Here is a 19,818-nt window from a genome sequence, read left to right on the forward strand (position 1 = left end):
GGGCTCTAACACGCCATATTGCAGCACAGACTAAGCTGTTTCCAAACCAAGTAGCAACGAATAAAACAACGTGTAAGGCAATAGTGCAGATATTGAATGGTGCATCACTCATCCTACCAAAGTCGTCTTTGCTTTCTCGTCTTGTTTGCATTGGCAAATGTCTCTTTTTTGTTTTTCAAATCGGAAATGCCCAAAATGAATAATGTTTTAAATTAATGAATTAATGTTTTTGCCTAAACACATTTTCCTTTAAATATTTCCAGTTCTTGTAGATAGGCTGAGAAGCTTGGTTAAAATAACGATCGATCGATGCTATTGACCGCTCAAAACACCAATGTGTTTTGTCTTAAATCGTCGGCATTGCACCTGCTCTGACTAAAAGCCTGCGAAATTCATCGATTATGAATGATCGGAGCCAAAATTAATAAAACGATAAGAAACTTCATTTCCGATGTTTAAGTTCTCAGGTTTCTCATGCGAAATTTCCTTCCTTTCCGGGTTGCGACTCACGTATTAAAACCTGTTAAACAGGGCATAGGAGCAAACTATTTTTTTCCAAACCTTTTCCTGGTGGTCTTACACGTTTGTGCTAAATTAATTAGCCACCCAATTCAGCTCGAGAAGTTTGCTGTTTATATTGAAACGTTTAATACATTCAGACTGAAAGAAGTCAGTCTGACACTTCAGTCACTATTATGCTAATTTTTGCTAATCGAACATCTGCCTTTATTTTAATTTGCTGCATTGCGTGCCTGTGAAGGGCACGCGACTCCGAGACAACGAAATAAAACGATGTTGCACAAGAACTTTTAATGATGTTTTCAAACATCTCGGGTCGTTATTTTTAAAAAAGTTCTGTGCATCCGCCGTGATCTTTTTGAACCTGTTATGTATGTAATCTCGTCACTGCTAAAAGGAAAACAAAAACAGAAATTTAATATTCAAACGATAAAAGTAAAGCAAGAAATTGTTGTAATCACTTAAAAATAGGATGCAATTAAAAGTCAAGATGAGGTCGCGTCAACAATGGCACTTTTTAATTGATCAAGGAATAATAGGTCTCAGTAGTTTACTGAAACTTAAAACTATGATTAATTTTTTGTTCAATCATTAGTAATGGTCAACTATTCATTTTAACCTGCTAATTTTTTTAATATTTCTACTTTTTTGCTTAATTACTGAATGCCGAAAAAATTTTTTAATACTACATAGATCTTGGAAATTGTCTCTGCATGAGTTTGATTAATTTCTTTGTTCTCATTACCATTTTCCTTGATTTATTGATATTGAGAAGATGAAATAAAGGTCGACGGCTTCACGTCAAAATTATTTTTTATTATTTTTTGTAAACAACTTGCAACCCTCGCAGCTGGCGTATTTTGTCTAATATCGATGTACATCGTAAAAAGATCTTGCTTTATTCTCTGCACGCATTGCAGTCCTACAATGCTAGCTGGCTCCAGTTCCATTCGCCACTTAAGAAACAAGGCGATCTGGGGCGAGTCTAATCTCGCAGTCAACTTCGTTCTCCAGTCAGGGAAAAGGCCACGGAAACAAGATTGGTCGCTTGTGGTATCGTTACTACTGGGGGACAATATATCTTCTCGTCTTTCGCCTTGTCCTCAGTAACGGTCCAACAAACCATTGCCACACTTGTCCCAGGTTTCTCCTGGTTTCTAAAGCTGCGATTACACTGATTACACGAACGCACACTCTGATAAGTAGAAAGTTGAGTTTACAGCATGGGCAGACGGAGAAAAAAAAAAGGTGAGGTAATCTAAACAAAACAACAAAGATGGGTTTGTGTGAAAATGTTCAAACGCTTGCATGACGGTCGTAAAAATGAGTTCCAAGCAGTAAAATATTGATCTCCTTGCATGGTAGATGATGATTGGTGGGGCGTGACTCGAAGGATTGGAATTTTGCACCACATGTAGCCTACGGCCAGGCTCACGTTGGAGCACAAGCGCGCGCGAAATCGAGCGCCGAAGCTACGAGACGAGAAAGTGACTTTCTTGGCGCCTCTTCACCAGACTCCTTCCCGCCGGTTTTTTTTTTTTTTTTTTTTTTTAATTCCCCTTTTTCCTTAGCAGTAATCCTACTATTCTTGCTCCTATCTAATCATCCTGGACAAATGATAATATCCTTAGGTTGAATAATGCCCGCTGGATATCTTGAGACGGTGTAGGAGGAGGGAAAAAAAGTTATTATCCCCAGGGTCCTACGCGCCTACGTCCAACGCGATGATTGATTTGTTGTTGTAATTCAAAGTCGTGTATGTTTCATTTGCTGATCGATTGAATTGACTTCGCGGCTCATCTATCCAGTTGTAGTTCATCTTCGTCTTTGAAGCCGCTAGATATAAACTAACTCAGAAACCATCTTTACTTTAGCAGTTTGCAGATGACCTATCGCTCTGCCTGTAGAGCTTGTAAAAGATCTGGGTAAAAGATATCGCACCTAACGTCCTTGCAATCGCCCAAGTACCTGGTTTCTCCTGTTCCGTTCTTAGATAGTTCAGCAATCTACAGATGGAAATCGAAAACAGCAAATCCAGGTATTTCTTCCTCTTCTGGATCCAGAATTGTAAGCGCGATCCTTAACGACACTGAGCGAACTCAGCTAGCTACTAAGCGAAGTCAGAGCTTCGACCTTCCCTGGACAACCCCCACTGTGGGTCAAATTCTGGTAAGTTTTAATCTCACGAAGGTCAACTCTACACGAGCTATACATTCGGCGACATTTAGTTTAACCCTAATCAGGCTGGGTAAAAAGCCCCTATTTCCTCCCGGTTTGCAGCACACCAACAAAACGTGGTCCCGTCCGAAACGCGCTTGCCCGCTAGCGCCGAATAGCTGGTTTTCACATGACGTCACTAAAATTCGAACTACAAAACTATCGATCTTCCTGAGATTTTACTTAAATGATGTATAAGAGCTGCTGAAAACTAATATTCATACAAATTTTCGCTCCGAATGGGTTCTTGGTTTTGTGATACACTACGCTTAAATTTCTAAGCTTTTGCGTGATGCGGCATTTATATGACGGCCTAGAGAGCTGTCATGATGGTTAAAAAAGTGACTTATTTAGGGTAACTTGGCTATCTCAACAGTTCATGTCTTAGAAAAAGTATTAAATTCACGCTTTTGTAGCAAAACTCGGTGACAGATGTTCCTGTTGGTTTCCGGCCGCCACGTTGGTGCCCATACGGATGGGCACCAGCATGGCGTCTCCATACAAATCTCTATAAATTTGGGTAAAAAATTTCTCCGCATATCTCGCATAAGAAAAATTGCTGTGACCAGAATTTTGGCGAGAGTCTTTGCATATTTACCTTCTTTTATTTCCCAGATTCTGGACTCTATCTATTGACCGGTTTTGATTTTGATTTTGATCTATTTTGAATTGCTTGACACTGAAAACCAGCAATTTATTTTCCGTCAACGTCGGGAGCCTGTTCGCAGGCTACGTTTCATGTCCGGTGGTTAATTTTTAACTTGATTAAGTGCAAATTTCCTTATCAGGTGTGAATTCAAGGGATGGATCCAGGTGCCTTTATTTTGTCTAACCTCCCACCCCTCCCTCGGCCTTTTGAGCAAAAAAAGAAGGAAAAAAAATGTAAATCTTATTTATAGTGGTCATGCACTTAACTATACAAGCACTAAGCTTAGCTAGTTTACACGAAACAAATATTTCAAATAAACGTAACCTACTTAAAAAATCCCAACTGGCAGGAGGCAGACCAGTTAGCTATTTACAAAGCCTGACCGAGGATTTGAACCCGGGAATACCGAGAAACAAATCCCACTAGTGGCAGGACGGAGGCCTTGAACCCGGGACCTCTGGATTACAACACCAGCGCCCTAAACCACTCAGCCACGCTGCCTCCTTGTGTGTGTCTGGTTCCATCATTTCTCGCCCCCGACTTCCCTCCTCCACAGAGCCCGTTAGTCACCAGTGTGATTTTACTTCACACGTGAAACTTATCACAATAGTCTCGCTATCAGTCTCAAACAAAGCAAAACATAAGGAAATAATGAAGTTTATTAACAATCTAGATCTATATGCTGCTTGTTTATACAATACACACCATGTAAATGTGGGGTAGCTTATCAGGTAACAATGGGTCGAGGCATTGTAATATTTCAGCTTTGTTTTACTGGTTTCTTTCGTTGCAAATTATCTTTGCTATCTTTTTTTGTTTTGTTTTGCTTCATGATCTCAAAAACGAAGACTGGACTGATTATAACGAGCCACCTCGCTTCTCCAACTGCCTCTCTCATTTAGGTAACACCAAAGAAAAAACATGTACGATGTTGAAAAAATGCCTTAACGGTATCGTTGGCGCTTGCTTCATGAGACTAATTGATGGGCGCAGATGAAGTTATTTCAGTAGGCTTCTTCTTTTGCATTGTCATAACTTGCAAAGAAAACGTGCACTCCTTCGGAAAACGATAATTCATACGAATGAAGCATCTTGTAAATGAGATGTTAGCACTTCTTCGCGACTCCTGGCAAATCCTGTAGCTTTTCGTTAACTTGTCCTTGCGCCCTGTGTACAGCCTCCGCTTTGTTCGCCGCTTTATTTTTTTTATGACCTGGGGCCTCATTTTTTACTTTTGCGGCTGTGTCGCTTGGTTGATAAGGCATACGGATATAAACAGCTTCTAAATGAAGCCCTTTTGTTGCACATTCAATCTGTAACAGCCCCAATGCATGACCTATTTTATGATGAGTGCATCGCGACGTCCTTTATATTATGCTTTAATCTTTATATGTGGTTATGTAAGTTTTCGTCTTTTCAGTTAGTCGTTGAGGTGAAGAGTGCCGGCAATTATTGTAAAATCAAACGGAAACGTCTTATCAAAACGGACCATTCAGCTGAAACCACAAAGTTCGGTGGAGGCTAACAAACCACGTGCAACCATAACATTTCACGCGCTAAATCCCGTGATTCTAAGAACAAATAGTTATGAACAAAAGAGGAAAACTGGAAGTTAAAAGTCTTTACTAGTCAAAGTCAGTAAGAATTTTCTTTTAACATTGTTCAGTAACGTGAACTGAATTTTTCTTTGAAGAAAGCGGCCTAACGAAAGATTGCCGTAACTTCACGAAAACACAAAAGCTAATTATATGGCTCAATTATTTTTCAACCAGCAGTGAATGGAAAAATTGCCTCCAGGGACCGCTTATTGTGTTGCAATAAAAGCTACGTGTCTCTTTGTTATTTTGCAATTCATATTTCTGTTTTCTAGAGATATGAGTTACGTTCAGCTGCTAACTCGAATTAAATGTGTAGGCACGTCCCGAACTCGAATAAAATTTCGTGGGTCTGGGAAAATTAAGCAGTGTTTGCAACACTAATTTCCGTTACGGTATGCTACACTGGACAAGTTAATGAAAAAGATGATTTAGAAGGGAATCAATCTTTGAGAATCTGTTTAATAAACATATCATTTGGCTCTCCATTTTTTGTAACGATTCTTTGCCGTGATGTAGGAATTGTTTGATCAAATGTTCCGTTGTTTTAATAACACACAAATTTGGCAGTACTGTGGCAATGTTTTTATTTGTAGCTGTCTTGATGAATTCTGATCCTTGAGAGGCAGCCACGAGATTATGTCCTCATAAAGCTCTCCAGCTTTATCGTTTAACCGTTATAACAACAAAGCGAAAACCAAAACAAACATCTTAACACCTGTTGTGAACTTTAGTCAAGCACAGAAGTAAATATGCTACTTTCTGCTACTTTCTGCGCGTTCTTACAAGCGCTAAAAGCTTGGTACGAGAAACATCTTTATTGCTTACGTTCGTGAATTGCGCAAAGTTCGACAAACCACATTGGAAAAGCCGTTTCCGAAGAGAGTTAATTGACTGAAAAATTTGCGAAAGTGCCGGTCTCTGTTGACCCTATTCAAGGGCAGTGACACAAATAATGTCCCTCTTATTCCTATTGAAGTCCTAATCGCTTAATATGAGCGACACTATTGATTGTAAATTGCTTTTTTGGCTGTTTCTTAATTTGAAGCATTGAAAGGACCTTGGCGAAGAAACAGCCGTACAAATTGTTTCCTTTGAAATGTGAAGAGGGTATCACTTTAGTAATCGGATAGTGTTTACGCCTCCTCAAAAAAATTTTCAATTATAAACCTTTCTCGTGTTTTGGGAAGCGTTAGGTTCTTTGCGATCACAGCTTGCTTTGTTTCACGGTTTCAGCTCTCTAGCGAGGATGTGGTAAAATTCATCGTTCACAAAGTCACGTAATTTTCCTTATTGTCAACAAGTTCTTTAAAGGAACCCAAACTAATTAAAAGAAGGAAAATCAAAGAGAATACTAAAATACCGAGGGAACGTTTCAATACACAGTCACGGCAGAAAGCTTGCAACTACGAACTGCAAATCTCGAACCGAACGTCCAAATCACCAAGGAAAACACAAGTCTTTTAAGCAGTAAGTACACATTTTGATAGTATATTTACCCGCAAGCTTCTTCATCAACAAGGCACTGTCTAAGGGATTAAACTTGAAGTAGCAATTTCACCGGCTTTCTGTGTGGGCGGGAACAGCCCTCTTCAAGGTATGCCAGATCAGGATTTGAACTAATTAGAAGTTGTTAGTTAACCGTGCTGGCGTTATTGTTGGGTTCTTAAACGTATGCAGACATGCAGACTGCAAACAAAAATGATATAATTTTAGTGGTCACTGTTAATGTGGCTGCCTAATCCATTGTTTTGAATGACGGTAATAATCACATGCGACTAAAGGGCCGATTTATGTAGGCGAATTAGGATTCTTGAGTTATTACAACTCACTGTGGACACAACTGAACAAGATCGTTAGGAGTTCAAGATGAACTTGTTCAAAGCTCTTTACATGGTTGTACTGTTTGGTTTAACAAGTCTTAATGTACTCGCAGAAGGCAATGGCGCTTGGTGGTAAGTTTATAATTACACTTCCTGATTATGATGTTGTTACAACGTTAAACAACGCAAACTAAGACTATTTTCCTTTCCTTCTCTCTAGGAACCTTGGTGTAAGTGGCTCATCGAAGCCTCAGGATAACTATAATTTCCAACTCTCTCCTGCTAACGGAGTGAAGCCCGTCACGCCAAAACAGCAACGTTTATGTCGGAAATATCCTGAGTTGGTTCCATACATTGGACTCGGAGCAAAATTTTCCATCAGTCAATGTCAATTCCAGTTTAAAAACCGAAAATGGAATTGTTCAGCTCACAGTCCTGAAAATGTTTTTGGGAAAATAGTGAAAATAGGTAAGTTATATTTGGTGATGTTTTCGTGGGTGTCACCTGTTAATTTCGCTTTTCCTCGTTCTTTCTCACGAAATATGCTCTTCATTTAACACCACACACGATTCCGTTCTGTACGAAGTAGTTGTTTTGATTTAATGTTTCTTTTCCTTCAAACAAACACAAGATATGATCAAACCTTGTCAGCATTCTTCGCCGTCAAACTTTCCCTAAGTTAGGGAAAATTCATGTTTTTTTTCCCAACATATTTACGAGAGCTCACTTAATATTCAAGTAATATTTCTTCTCTTTTGTTTGGAGTGGCGGAAAAGGCTTGTGAAATATTTAATAAGTTTCTCTACGCTGTTATTTCCGTAACTTGTTCGTGTATTTCCTTCAAGTACTTTTAACTTTACGGTTTAAAACGAGTAGTCTGGGCATTTTAAATACTCAGTGAGATATCAGAATAAGCTAGCTCGGCTTACCGTGTTTCAAAAACGGCCGCAGTAGAATCTTTAATCGTCTTGGAATTTGCTGATTGAGTAAGTGGGAGTCCTTAAATTGTAAAATTGCGTTTTAACGTAAAGAAAAAAACGTAGAAGAAATAAGGCATTTAAGAAAAGGCAAAATAATTGTGGCTTCATTTAATTGCTATACTCTACAGCGAACAATCTGTTTCTCGAAAAATAGAGTAAATCAAGAGATAGTTGAATTTTCAAATTCCTTATGCACCCAAGGAATGAAACCGAAACAGGAAGACTATATATTCATCTAAGCCTTGTCAATAAACCCCATATGCAACCCACGCAGTAGGCGATATCAGTACTTATTGTATGACTCAGCATCTGATATGGCGTTTTATTTATGGACATTTGTCATATGCGAAATTTTCCTCATGCAAACGCTAATCTCTTTGATATATAGTTCTTTACAAAACTGACCATCCTTGAATATACACATGCAACATACATACTTAGGAAAAGTATTGTTTGTTAAATTCTGAACTTGGTCACTCTTGGTGGTGAAAAAGCTGTGATGCAATGAGAACTTTTCTGTGCTAGCTTGTAGGGAAACAGCATTCACCTACTCCATAACAGCCGCTGGTGTGTCGCACGCCATTGCTAGGGCTTGTAGCGACGGCAAGCTGTCGGCGTGCGGATGTGACAGCCGGTACAAGGGCGTCAGTAACGAAGGATGGCAGTGGGGAGGTTGCAGTGACAACGTCCATTTCGCCGACCAGTTCTCGAGGAAGTTCGTAGACGCAGGAGAAAAAGGCCGTGATTTTCGTACTTTGGTTAATTTACACAACAACGAGGCAGGAAGAACTGTAAGTAATTTTCCCCTCTTTTGGGTGTGAAATAGAGAGTTAATTGAAAGCTACGAGGAAAAAAATCGTTATATAAGCCGCAATGAAACGACAAGGAATGCCGTAGCCTAGGGCAATGAATGAATCTCTTTTCGGTTATGAACAAACACTTTCCGAACAATCGTTTATTGCAAAAAGTAATTTAAATGGATCTGGCGGTAGGCTAAGACCATCTGTATTTGTACAGCTTAAAGGGAAATTCTAAATTGTCAGATTAGTTAGTGCTATCCTTAATTTGAAACTGGCAATTTCTGAAAAGAATCTTGCTTTCTCTATCTCCAGCTTTCTAAAGTATCGCTTCACAGAGATATGATGCCACAAAATCATAAAAATTTTCATCTTGGATTGTGAAAACCACCGAATCAGCACAAACTAGTTTCTCCTTATCAAAACATTACATGTATTCAGTAGACAGGCTGAGAGGGTAAATGAAATCATTAACTGATAGAGATATGGTGATGTATTGTCAAATTCTCGGAACTAACGATAAACAATTGGTATCGACACACTTAAGAGAGTTAATACTTTCACCTGTGACCTAAAAGGAGTAATGTAGGAGGTTTGATACTTCTTTGTGTTTGAACTAACAGGGCGTTTAATTTTCGGCAAACCTTTGTCCAAATTGTTTCATTTCAGGGAAGAAATTACTGTCTGAGGTTAACGGTTGTAACTAGCGGTTTCCCACAGAACAACGCAAGACTAATTGCTGGAGACCCACACGTAAAATCATTACCTATTATTTTAGAACCGCGGCTTTTCGCCGACGATTAATTTGCATTTTATTGTGCCCCACACTGTTTTGATTTCGTTTCCCACGGTAAAACGTCTTGCAGAGAAATTAGGTTCGTGGTACAATAGATTGTTATACATAAACATTTTCATACTCTGGGAATGCAAAGAATAAATTTACCGCTACCGAAATGAGAACACATTGTTCTAATACGACGAAAAAGTTAACAGCTTCTGAAAGAACTGCCGACGTATTCTGACTTCATCTATACCGCCCGCCATTATATGAGTTTCCTTTTTACGTATAGCACGAGCCGCCCAGATAAAACGGAAAAACTGTGCCGGCACTTTTAATTTCATTCGTCGATCTCCTACAATTTAGTATATTTTCAGGAGAAAACTTTGCTGAACTAACAAGTTTGTCAAAACGGAAAGATAGCATTTGATTCGACTGATCGAATATATGTTTATCACAAAATCTGATGGCATTTTCTCTTTGAAATTTCCTTCAATTTCAATGTAATATCATTCTTGGCCAAGGCCCTTTACTCTTACAGTGAACCCTTACACCCATCTTAATGAGGTGTAATACTATTTTTCCAATTTTCACTGGAAGTACACTTATAATTTCCCGTAATCGGCACAACTGTTCGGCGGAGTTAACCCTGCACTGAAGTTCGGATAACGACTTACTCGTATTTAACATCAGGGCGTTTAAATCTCGCGTATATTCTGCAATTTAATTTTACGCTCTTCGTGGAAAGTTCCTCGGTTTAGGCAACATGTTAGCAAAACATTTGTTGGGTAATTTCCTCTCATTTGCTCACCAAGGAACATTTTGAAATAACAATGTCTCATTTCACGTGGGCCGTATTCACAGCAGTTTTCGATATGTTTTGTTCTATCCTTTTGTGCGCACACAAGATCTGAAACTTTATAATTTTTTTAAGGCTGTTAGAGAGAACGTGGTGAGAGAGTGCAAGTGTCACGGAGTGTCGGAAGCTTGCACTGTGCGCACCTGTTGGAAACGATTGGCGGACTTCAGACGAATTGGGGAAGTTCTTAAAGGTAAATTCGACAGCGCCTCACTGGTGGAGTTTGAACAAAACAACAATCGAAATGGCCACAATGCAAGGAAAGGAAAACCAGCTTTTCGTCCGAGGAATAAACTTCACAAGCCCCCCACTGAGGCGGACTTGGTATACTACGAAGAATCACCGGATTTTTGCGAGCGAAATCTCGAAACAGGATCCCTTGGGACAAAGGGACGTCTTTGCAATAACACATCCATCGGAACGGACGGGTGTGATTTAATGTGCTGCGAGAGAGGTTTTACGACCAGTGAAAGTGAAATGGAAGAACTCTGCAATTGCCGTTTCTTTTGGTGCTGTAAAGTAAAATGCCAGAATTGTCGATCAAGGCACATTGTTCACAGGTGTAAGTAATGTCAGAAAAATTGATGTCAAGATATCAACTCTCTCACTCCCAGAACCAAACCTCGAGTTCACAAGTGGTCCTAACTTCAAAAGCTTTAGATGAAACCCTTATGTGTGACCATTCAAATGAAAGCTATCGAGCAGTACTTTCATGTGGGACTGTTTATTATGCTGTACAAGGTGGTTCCAACTTTAAAGTCTGTGGATGAAATCCTAGTGTGTGACCATTCAAATGAAAGCTATTGAGCAGTTCTTTTATGTAGTGTTGTTTATTATGCTGTACGAGGTGATTCTAACTTCTAAGTCTCTAGATTAAACCCTGTTGTGTGACCATTCAAATGAAAGCTATTGAGCAGTACTTCAGTCACCTGGTAATACTGACTTGTTTTCATTTTTTTATGAGACTTTTTTTTCATCAATTTCAAGTTTGAACTGGGTCATTTTTGGGAGTGAGAAGAGTCAAAGTTTGCAGCAATTTTGTAGAGATAAAACACGGCGCCAGCTATTAATTTCGCTCCGCCTTATTTAATGTGTTCTAAAGGGTCTTCACTGGAAATTAAGGCATGATGTAGGAAAAAGGCGGAGCAGTCTTACAGTGGCATTTGGAACATAGTCTGAGTTATTAGTAACTACAAAATCGGTATGTTTTCATACGTGCATTCATTCCTGTGGAATAAATGCATAGTATTATGTAAGAGATATAGAGATTTATTTTCTTCCCAATAATTATTCGACCGCAGTAAAATTTTGATTGACCTAGCGTAATCACGCATACGCCTTAGAAGATATCCTAAGTTAGCGGCAGTCTCAGATTCTTATAGTTAGTATAAATGCTCTTATTTTCTTTTAGAATGAGCAGAAAGTTTCGTTCAGTTTTATTGAACGTGCTGTAATGAATGTAGTATAAATTTCAGCTGCAAGGAAAGCTACAAGCAGTGATCTATAGTATCTTAAGGCCACGCCCACTCTACACCGGAGGAATTTGAAAAGGGAGGTTTCTCTCTGGAAACACATCAAATGTTTCCCATCCACATTACGCCGGAGGAATTTAAAAAAGTAACAATTGCTGGTCATTATATGCATTTATTTTTAAGGAAAACTCGTTCAGGGAAATCACATGATTACCGTGGCGCCATCGTTTTCGAAAAGCGCCGTTTTCGTGACGGATTAGTGTGGTCGGTAGGCCTGACCGTAGAAATAAAGTCGCGTTTTCAAATTTCTCTAGCGCAGTCTGGCCGGGGCCTGAAACTGTGTTCTTTTGGGGTCAAACATTTTTAATTGATTGTTGTTTCGTTTTGTTTTGGTGTTCTTTCCCGTTTACACTTTTGGAAAAACAGACGTTTTTAACCGCCATCAAGCTTAGCGAAAAGGCCTTTAATAAATTTTAAATGGAGGATTTTTTTTCGAAACTTATTTTCAGGTTTAAACATGTAATTATTAATCCCAAAAGAACACAGCAAAGCAGTTTTCTTACGATTTGTTAATTTTTGATGTCTAAACGCTTTTGTTCAGAGGGTCTATAGGATATAAAATTATGATCTGAATTTTTGTTCGTGTTATTTTTGTAGTCAAAGACTTTGTAAAGAAATGTTTGGTTGTATATAGAAGGCATGTGTTTTTAACTTAACTTTCCGCAGTACTTTCAAGTGGGATCGCATAGAGAGAGAGAGAGCTGTAACTAGTTATAATAAAAAGAAAAGCCATTTTTATTACAATATGACCTGTAAATGTTGTATTTATTTTTGTCACTTTTGCCCGTTTTTGTTTCTTTGTTTGTTTTTCTTAGACTGGGTAACCTTATTTGGTACTAAAAATGAATATTGCCGCACATCCCTCATACTTGCAATTGATACTTGAGGTCGGATCTTCCCGGCCTTTTTCATGCCCATATAACTTACAGCAAAAACAACAGCAGCAACAACCACAACGGCACTACAATTCTAAGCACTTTCCGAAGATCGGCCAAAGATTTCTGACTATTTTCCGAAAATTTCGTAGATTATCGGAACGTCTTGCGAGTAATGTATACTCTTGCACATTTCTGGACTGCTGAACATGATTTCGAAGATTCCGACAAAACTTCAGCCCCATAATGTTATGACTCCATCCCAACTATAGATGTCAAGCCTACATTTATTTAATTTACCAAACCTAACAATTAAGATTATGAAACATTTAACTGACAACAACAAGCTTTCATACAAAGCAGCTTAAAAAGGCAGAGAATGTAAGGCATTAAGCAAATTTCGGGCGTTTTGTTGACCTTGGCAATATGATTTCGCAAAAGAATTGCTTTGATCCTTACAACGATTAAATTTACATTCTTGGAAACGTTAACTAGGTGGACAAAATATTTGGGGCGTAAAACCGTGACGTGCTGCAAATTATTTTAGCGATTATTGAGTTAACGTTTAGTGGATATAAGTGTCTGTTATGTTGTGCAGTAAAAAGTCATGGAATGCCAATTTGAAAATTTGTCACGCTTGCTTCTGTTAAAGAAAAAATAATGTTTTTGAGGAAAACGGCCAATTTTTTAAGTTTACAAGACATGTTTCGACAGAACTTCTGTCATCTTCAGTTGAATGATAACAAGTTCTGTCGAAACATGTCTTGTAAACTTAAAAAATTGATCGTTTTCCTTAAAATCTTTACGTGTCTGCTGTTATCTAGACCTTTTAAAAATAATGTTGTTGTGAAGGTGAGGGGCAGGGCACGTTATGTATATTCGCTGACCAAGGCTACACTGCCCAAGGTTATAAGTTGTTTAACAATTCTTTCCGTTTGAGTCAAACGGATACAGCGAGATTAAAGAAAATCTATCCGGAACTGATTAAATACTGTCAGCGATGGACGTTCTGATAAACGATGTATTTACTGCATTCTAAGGAGGATTACTATGACGGATCTAATGAATGGAAGGCTAAGGGATTAATGTCAAGATTGTCTTATTATCCAACGTTATTGGCAAGGTTTTTATCTCTTGAGAAACCGAGTTCTTGTTCTGCTCTCAAGGGACATCTTTATCACTGATTGCAACTCAAAACGCACCAGCAAATGTCAGAAGCTCTGAGCGTATTTTTTTTCGTTTCCCTGATTTAAGATTAAACCTTATCTTCAACAACAGGATAATTCATCAACGAGACAACATTTCTTTAGATGACAAAATTGTTAAGAATTAAAAGCTATCACATGACGTAGAACGATTGACAATTACTGAAATTGCTGACGCCTTCTAAAAGAGCTTTTCGCGACATGATTTTAAGCCAAACTTTCAATAAGGAAATATTATGTTTATGGAAAGTGTCAAATAGTTGGCACACTTTCGAACACCGTACTTAGCTGGCTGATCCAGCTGTGTATACATCCACTTACCACACTTGCCAAACAAAATGTTTAGGCTCGAGGATAAAACGTGCTGGTATGCAGTTGTACCCACCCACACTTGAGTAGTTTTAATCTTTATGGTACTAATTGAATTTGAAGTCTGTTAGGCTTATCAATGTATTTTTTTTTATTGTACCTTCATGTGGAGCACGTACACAGCACAACCGTTTGTCAAGTTACTCTGTTCATCAATTTGAATGATTGCCATGCATTTTTTGTCGGGGAATAAATCAAAGGACCATTTTATCATTCGATGTACTTTTAAACGATTATTTTGTATTTTTTCACAATCGTTTTGGTACGTTTGTAGTTTAGTTTAGAAAGGCCATTATGTAAACGACTCCATGCTAACCGTTGTAAAATGAAGTCTTCTCCTTTTTCTCGGAGAGTAGTCATCGCTATCTACCGAGTAAATCACTATCAATTGGATAAATCCCTCCCATTCGATAAATCACAATCGAACGGATAAATCCTGGTAACCTCGCCCTTACCTCGAGTTCGTCAGTGGTCAAACGAGCTGCGCGCACATTTCTCGCCAAAACTGTTGTTTGTAAACGTCTCAATTTTCAGAAATCGTCCTCTTTCACGGCAAAATAAGACAAACACTGGAAACATAGACAGTTCAATAGTTGTTATAATTATATTAAACTGGCACTGTTTTTCTTTAACCATGGTTTATACAAACTTCTACAAATTTCGAGAAAATCAAAAGAGACGTTGGAATTTTGTGTTTAACTGTGGAGAGTCATTTGCGTCCCACATATTAATTAATCTTACTGATTTCAATAATTCATTTCTGTTTTCACTTTGAGAACTGAGGACTCCTTTCGTTTAAGGATTACTCTCTTTCGCTGCCTTCTTTATATGCATTTTAAATTTACATCCATAAATGTATACCATGCATGTCTTATTGACCAAGGCGAGAGAGAGAGTCTTAGAACTTGAAAGTCTGACGCACAGAAAACATTAAGGGTCAATAGATCAATTCTCTTAGTACGGTCTCTACCAAGCTCGGCAATTAACTTTATGTCTGAAATTCGGCAATAAAGCGTTCGGACGCCGATTGAGAAGTTTGACTAGCTGTCAAACCCTGTCATGAAATGTGAGATTTGATCAGTTGTCAATTCCTGAGTACGTAATGTATCGTTCTACCTAAAGACGATATGTGAAGCCATAATTTTTCTGTCAATTTTTAAAATGACTGCCGGCGATCGCCCTATTCCGTGACCTAACGGGACTGGACTAGAAAGTCTATTTTAGTCTGCACGGAAAACGCGCTTGTTCCGCGTACTCTTTTGATCTAAATTGTCACGTGATCATATCCTTTGGCGCTGATTGGTTTAAAGGATATTGTTAAATCTGACAATCTCCCGGATTGTTCATTTGAATGGCATGCGATGGCATGCTTCATCTTTATTTATTATTCTTTTTTTGTATTTTTACCATTCACTGCCGTTCAGGAAAGAGATGGCCAAATCCACAGAGTCGGGGAGACCCAGAAGTAATTACAGATTGTTTTGGACTGGTTGGTTACCACTTTTTAATTCAACGATGCAAACCTTTCACATGGCGGCAAGTTTCCTGAAGTTTCACAACACATGCACAGGTTAGCCTTATCATAAGTTATCTTGTTCGAGTTTTAATTGCAAAGAAGTATAATTAATGAATTATACTCGCTTTGTTACACTTTTATGTCCAGGGTAGTAAGGTTTTTCTTGTTCTCGGCATAAAACAACGGGTGATTACAGAGTATACAAGAATAATTACCAGCGAATCGAATATTTTAAACCTTGCTGATTTTGAACGGCACTGGGCTAGCGAAAGTTTTATTTCATGGAAAATTGCTCTCTGCACGAAAAGATGTAATCAAAGTAGAGCTAAGGATTTTTATAACTCAAATGGAAATCAGTTTTAATTTTTGCAAAACAATCGACAGAATGGGGCCTTTTGACGATGCTGTTTTGAAGGAAACCGCAAAGAAATGTACCAGAAAATATAACACGCGCGCTCGCAGAACTGTTGCACTGTCCATTGAATCATCGCAGCTGTGCTATTTTGTTGTTCACAAGACCGTAGAGTCCAATAGATCAAATAGAGTATTTTCTTCTCCAGTAGCGGTGTTGTTTTCCCTTTTCGGCCGAAAACTGAAGATCAAAAATCTAAAGAACCTACAACAGTTTGTCATTCCCACCTCAAAACATGTTAGATTTTTATGGGCCAGAACAGCTGAAACCAGAAGTTTATAACGTAGGTTTCTCTTGGAGCCCATCAAAAATTATCAAGTGACAATCGTCAAATGAAAATAGTAAGGCACAAAACTTTTTACATTAAAATCCAAAATACCAGAAACTAAATTTTCATTAAGCCCGTTTCAATCGTTTCTTCGCTTAGTTTTTGGAGATAACCCAACCATTGCAAAGTAGAGAGCCCGCCCGCTCCCCGGGGGTACTACCAGAAAAATTGGGGAGGGGGGAATGGGTGTGCAGCTCGCTTCCCGAAACCGTTATCCTGTTGCATGAGTGTAAACACAATTTGAGAGGGGCTTTTGTTAATGATCTAATCGATAATGATGAAGAAGTAGCTTAGCTTCTTCTATAAAAAAAAAATACCCAATTCAGGACAAGAGGGCACAAACCATACCCTATATCAGACCAAAACGGCTAAAAAGCCATACCCTTTGGGACCGCACATACCCCTATAGCCCATATAAGGGAGTATTACCCCCCAGGGGATACTCGCGGGGTAAGAAGCAAACGTAAGCCTTTCGCAGTCCTCGACCCGCCAGAATTTTCTTTATGCACGACACGTGAGGCAAGCAGAAGAGTGTAGCGAAGTAATGGAGAGGAAGGGGGGGGGGAGGTAGTGTGATCCCTTTTCAAGAAGGAATTTTAGCGAAATCACGTATACCTTTAGCTACTGTTAATGTTTTCTTTCTTTCTTCATAAATTCGCGCATCACGTGAGATTTTTGGTTGCTTTTCACCCGTCACATGCTAATTTTTACCCTCATCACGTGTCACGAAATAACCCTTTGCAACCCTGAATGAAAATGTGTCCAGATACAAAAATCGTTACAGGATGTCATAATCAAGTTTTACATGATATCGCATCATTAAAAGGGATTCGTTCGTAACACGATAAAGTTTTGTGGTCCTCCGGCGGTCGTAGACATTACATTAGGTAATACTGTAAAATTTTAAAGAATATAAATATTTTAAAGATAGAGGGATGCGTACCTTAATTAGCAGCTAGTCGAAAATGAGGAAATTCTGATTGACGCTAAGATGATGACGCTCGGGATATATCCAATCATGACGATGCTTGGATAGCTTTCCTCTTTCGTTTGCCAAGTGGAGCTCTGATAATTACAACTTTTGAAACAATGAACGACCATGGTTACATTTTATAAGATATCATTGGTATTGGAGGGGTGTAGCTCATATTTAGACTGAAAATGCGGAGATTGAATGTAAAATATAAATTAAATTTGGCTGATTCTGAAAATTGAATTTTTTCATGAAAAATGGCACGATGAAAAATGTATTCAAAAATACATTTTAAGTCGATTCATTAACTGATCATTTGAGGGCTCACGACATTTATCTTAGTGAAAATTCATAATCATAAGTGTAGGTGTGTCCAATTTAGGGGAAAGATGAAATTTAAGATTTAAATATTTTATAATGAACACCGTTAAATTTGTTTCTGACTTCGGCTTATTAACTGTTTTGCCATTATAAAACACCTGTTAATTTCTTTTGCTCTCAACTCTGCACGCAATCGACCAAAAAAAAACCGAAACGCATTCATAACAGCTAATAAAGACAAGATGAAAGCCAAATAAGCTGATTAAATTCAATTTGTAAATATTTAATTTTAATTTCTGTTTTTCGTTAAAGTTCAATTCATAGCAGGAATTTAGTCCCAAAAAAAAAAGTGTCGATTTAGCGCTCTACGCCTCTGTTTCTAGCTTTGCTCAAACTTATTACTGATTAAAATTATCGATATCAACAATGGAAAAAATGAATTTATTTCGTACCACGCCATCAATATTCTGGCTATCTGTCCCCTATATAGTATGTGCTTCTTTTCTCTTTAAATTTCCTGTCCTATACACTCAAAGTGTTAATTACATCCGAGTAGAAACTCTTTTTCTGCACCAAAGATGTGTCAGGTTTCTTTTCGATGCAATCAGAGCTAAAAACGATTGAGATTGTAGGGTTGTAAAGATTGCAAGGTTCTGTTATTGTTCTTAGTTGACCTGGACTTCATCTTCAATCCTTCCCTCGGCATTTTCTCCACTCCTTGTTGTGGTGTTGTTTGATGACCCAAAAATTCTCTTTTCAAAGTCTTTAGCGTCTTGGTAACTTTTTCTTAAAAGCAATTCAATAAACGCAATTCGAAACTGCCTTTTTCTTACTGCATAAATCGTTGGATTAACAAACGAATTAAACATGACCGGCAAAGTTATAAGAAAACGAGCAAGAGTTTTAATATCAGTCAAGGTCCCTTCACTGACGAGAAACTGCAAAACAACTCTACTGATAAAAGAAGGGCAATACGAAAGCAAAACTGCTACTAATATTATTGTGGTTAATTTCAAGGCTTTTTTCTCCTTTATGAACTTTTCCCTGGCCTCAATGGAAACTTGCTGGGAAAGAATTGCTTTTTCATGCCGGCGGGCTTCTACATAAACAGTAACTTGGAAACAATAGATCAGTAAAATACTTGTTACCACAAGGGCGTATGTCAGAGTGATGATAACGGGAGTAAGTTCCTGGAAACTGAGAGGAAGAACTGCTGCGATCCATGCCAATGCAGAAAAAAACAGTAGACGGATTTTGGTGACAATTGTACTGTGAGTGAAGGCATGTTTAATTGCCAAATACCTTTCAGCACTGACTAAAGTCAGCTGATAGAGCGAAGCAACACAGCAAACGGTTAACGAAATGATGAAGGCCAAATTAAGTTCACAAAAGTCTCCATAGCTCTTGCCATGTAGAAGGTAAATGGTTATGGTTATGTGAAGGGGTTGTACGACAAGGCCAACCATGAGATCCGTAAGAGCCAAACAAGCCAACAGAATGTCTGGGTGCGTTTGAAGTCGTCGTTTGGTTTTCACGGCGGCTATAACCAACGTGTTTAGCAGAATGTTGAAGGGACAAGCGACAAAGTCGACGACCGCTGCTGTAATAAGAAATCCGTAGAAATTGGCTGGAAAATATCCTTCTGATACATCTTGTAAAACAAAGCTTTTGCAAGCTTTGTCCGTTCCGTTAGATGGAGACATTCTCAAATTTTGCCTCGTTTTTTCAGATGCTTTGATCAGTCGAAGTTTGTTTCGACTTCTCATGGGCGTTAATTAAAAACTGCACAGGCTTAATGAAGCCCACCTCACGAACAGTTTAACAAGCCGCTGTCAGTCTTTTCTGGCGCCTTGGTAACTATGAATTACGTTATGACGAGGCGTAACTGATCAATAACAGTACAAATATCGTTTTTTACAACAACAAGAGGCTTTTTCGTTAGGTAATAAATTACGTGAGAACCTGAATTTCGTTTAACGGGAACAATCCTGAAACGACGTACAATAACCCAAAACTAAAATGCACACACAATTTGTATTTTGTAACCTTTAAAACGTTTCTGAAATTTTG

The 19,818-nt window shown here is 38.4% G+C and overlaps 3 protein-coding genes and 1 long non-coding RNA gene across 5 annotated transcripts in view; 2 read left to right on the forward strand and 2 right to left on the reverse strand.

Moving 5' to 3' along the window:
* LOC145469619 (adenosine receptor A2b-like) overlaps nt 1–895 on the reverse strand; it is a 3,859-nt gene extending 2,964 nt beyond the window's left edge. Inside the window, exon 1 of the mRNA XM_081453375.1 lies at nt 1–895. This exon is cut by the window's left edge and continues 2,964 nt beyond it. Coding sequence (XP_081309501.1) covers nt 1–151 — 151 coding nt within the window. The 5' untranslated portion in view covers nt 152–895.
* A 5,954-nt stretch (nt 896–6,849) lies between these two features.
* On the forward strand, nt 6,850–12,997 carry LOC145469303 (protein Wnt-1-like). Its single transcript, XM_081452982.1, has 4 exons — nt 6,850–6,935; nt 7,024–7,271; nt 8,309–8,574; nt 10,293–12,997. Exons 1-4 carry the CDS (start codon nt 6,850–6,852, stop codon nt 10,785–10,787), a joined length of 1,095 nt encoding a protein of 364 aa, XP_081309108.1. The 3' UTR covers nt 10,788–12,997.
* A 2,415-nt stretch (nt 12,998–15,412) lies between these two features.
* The window catches only part of LOC145470288 (uncharacterized), a 59,795-nt gene continuing 55,389 nt past the window's right edge, over nt 15,413–19,818 (forward strand). For both annotated transcript variants that reach the window (XR_014042467.1, XR_014042468.1), the window contains exon 1: nt 15,413–15,768. This is a non-coding gene — a long non-coding RNA (uncharacterized LOC145470288). The remainder of the gene's footprint in view (nt 15,769–19,818) is intronic.
* On the reverse strand, nt 16,681–19,514 carry LOC145470284 (melanocyte-stimulating hormone receptor-like). The gene has a single exon (XM_081454116.1). It carries the CDS (start codon nt 19,512–19,514, stop codon nt 18,414–18,416), a length of 1,101 nt encoding a protein of 366 aa, XP_081310242.1. The 3' UTR covers nt 16,681–18,413.

Source organism: Orbicella franksi, chromosome 15 (assembly GCF_964199315.1).
Source record: "Orbicella franksi chromosome 15, jaOrbFran1.1, whole genome shotgun sequence".
Taxonomy (NCBI): domain Eukaryota; kingdom Metazoa; phylum Cnidaria; class Anthozoa; order Scleractinia; family Merulinidae; genus Orbicella; species Orbicella franksi.

Coding starts and splice junctions, on each gene's coding strand:
- LOC145469303 (XM_081452982.1), top strand. CDS start 6,850: ATGAACTTGTTCAAAGCTCTTTACATGGTTGTACTGTTTGGTTTAACA. Junction 6,936..7,023: donor GAAGGCAATGGCGCTTGGTG/GTAAGTTTATAA, acceptor CCTTCTCTCTAG/GAACCTTGGTGTAAGTGGCT. Junction 7,272..8,308: donor TGGGAAAATAGTGAAAATAG/GTAAGTTATATT, acceptor TTTCTGTGCTAG/CTTGTAGGGAAACAGCATTC.
- LOC145470284 (XM_081454116.1), bottom strand. CDS start 19,514: ATGAGAAGTCGAAACAAACTTCGACTGATCAAAGCATCTGAAAAAACG.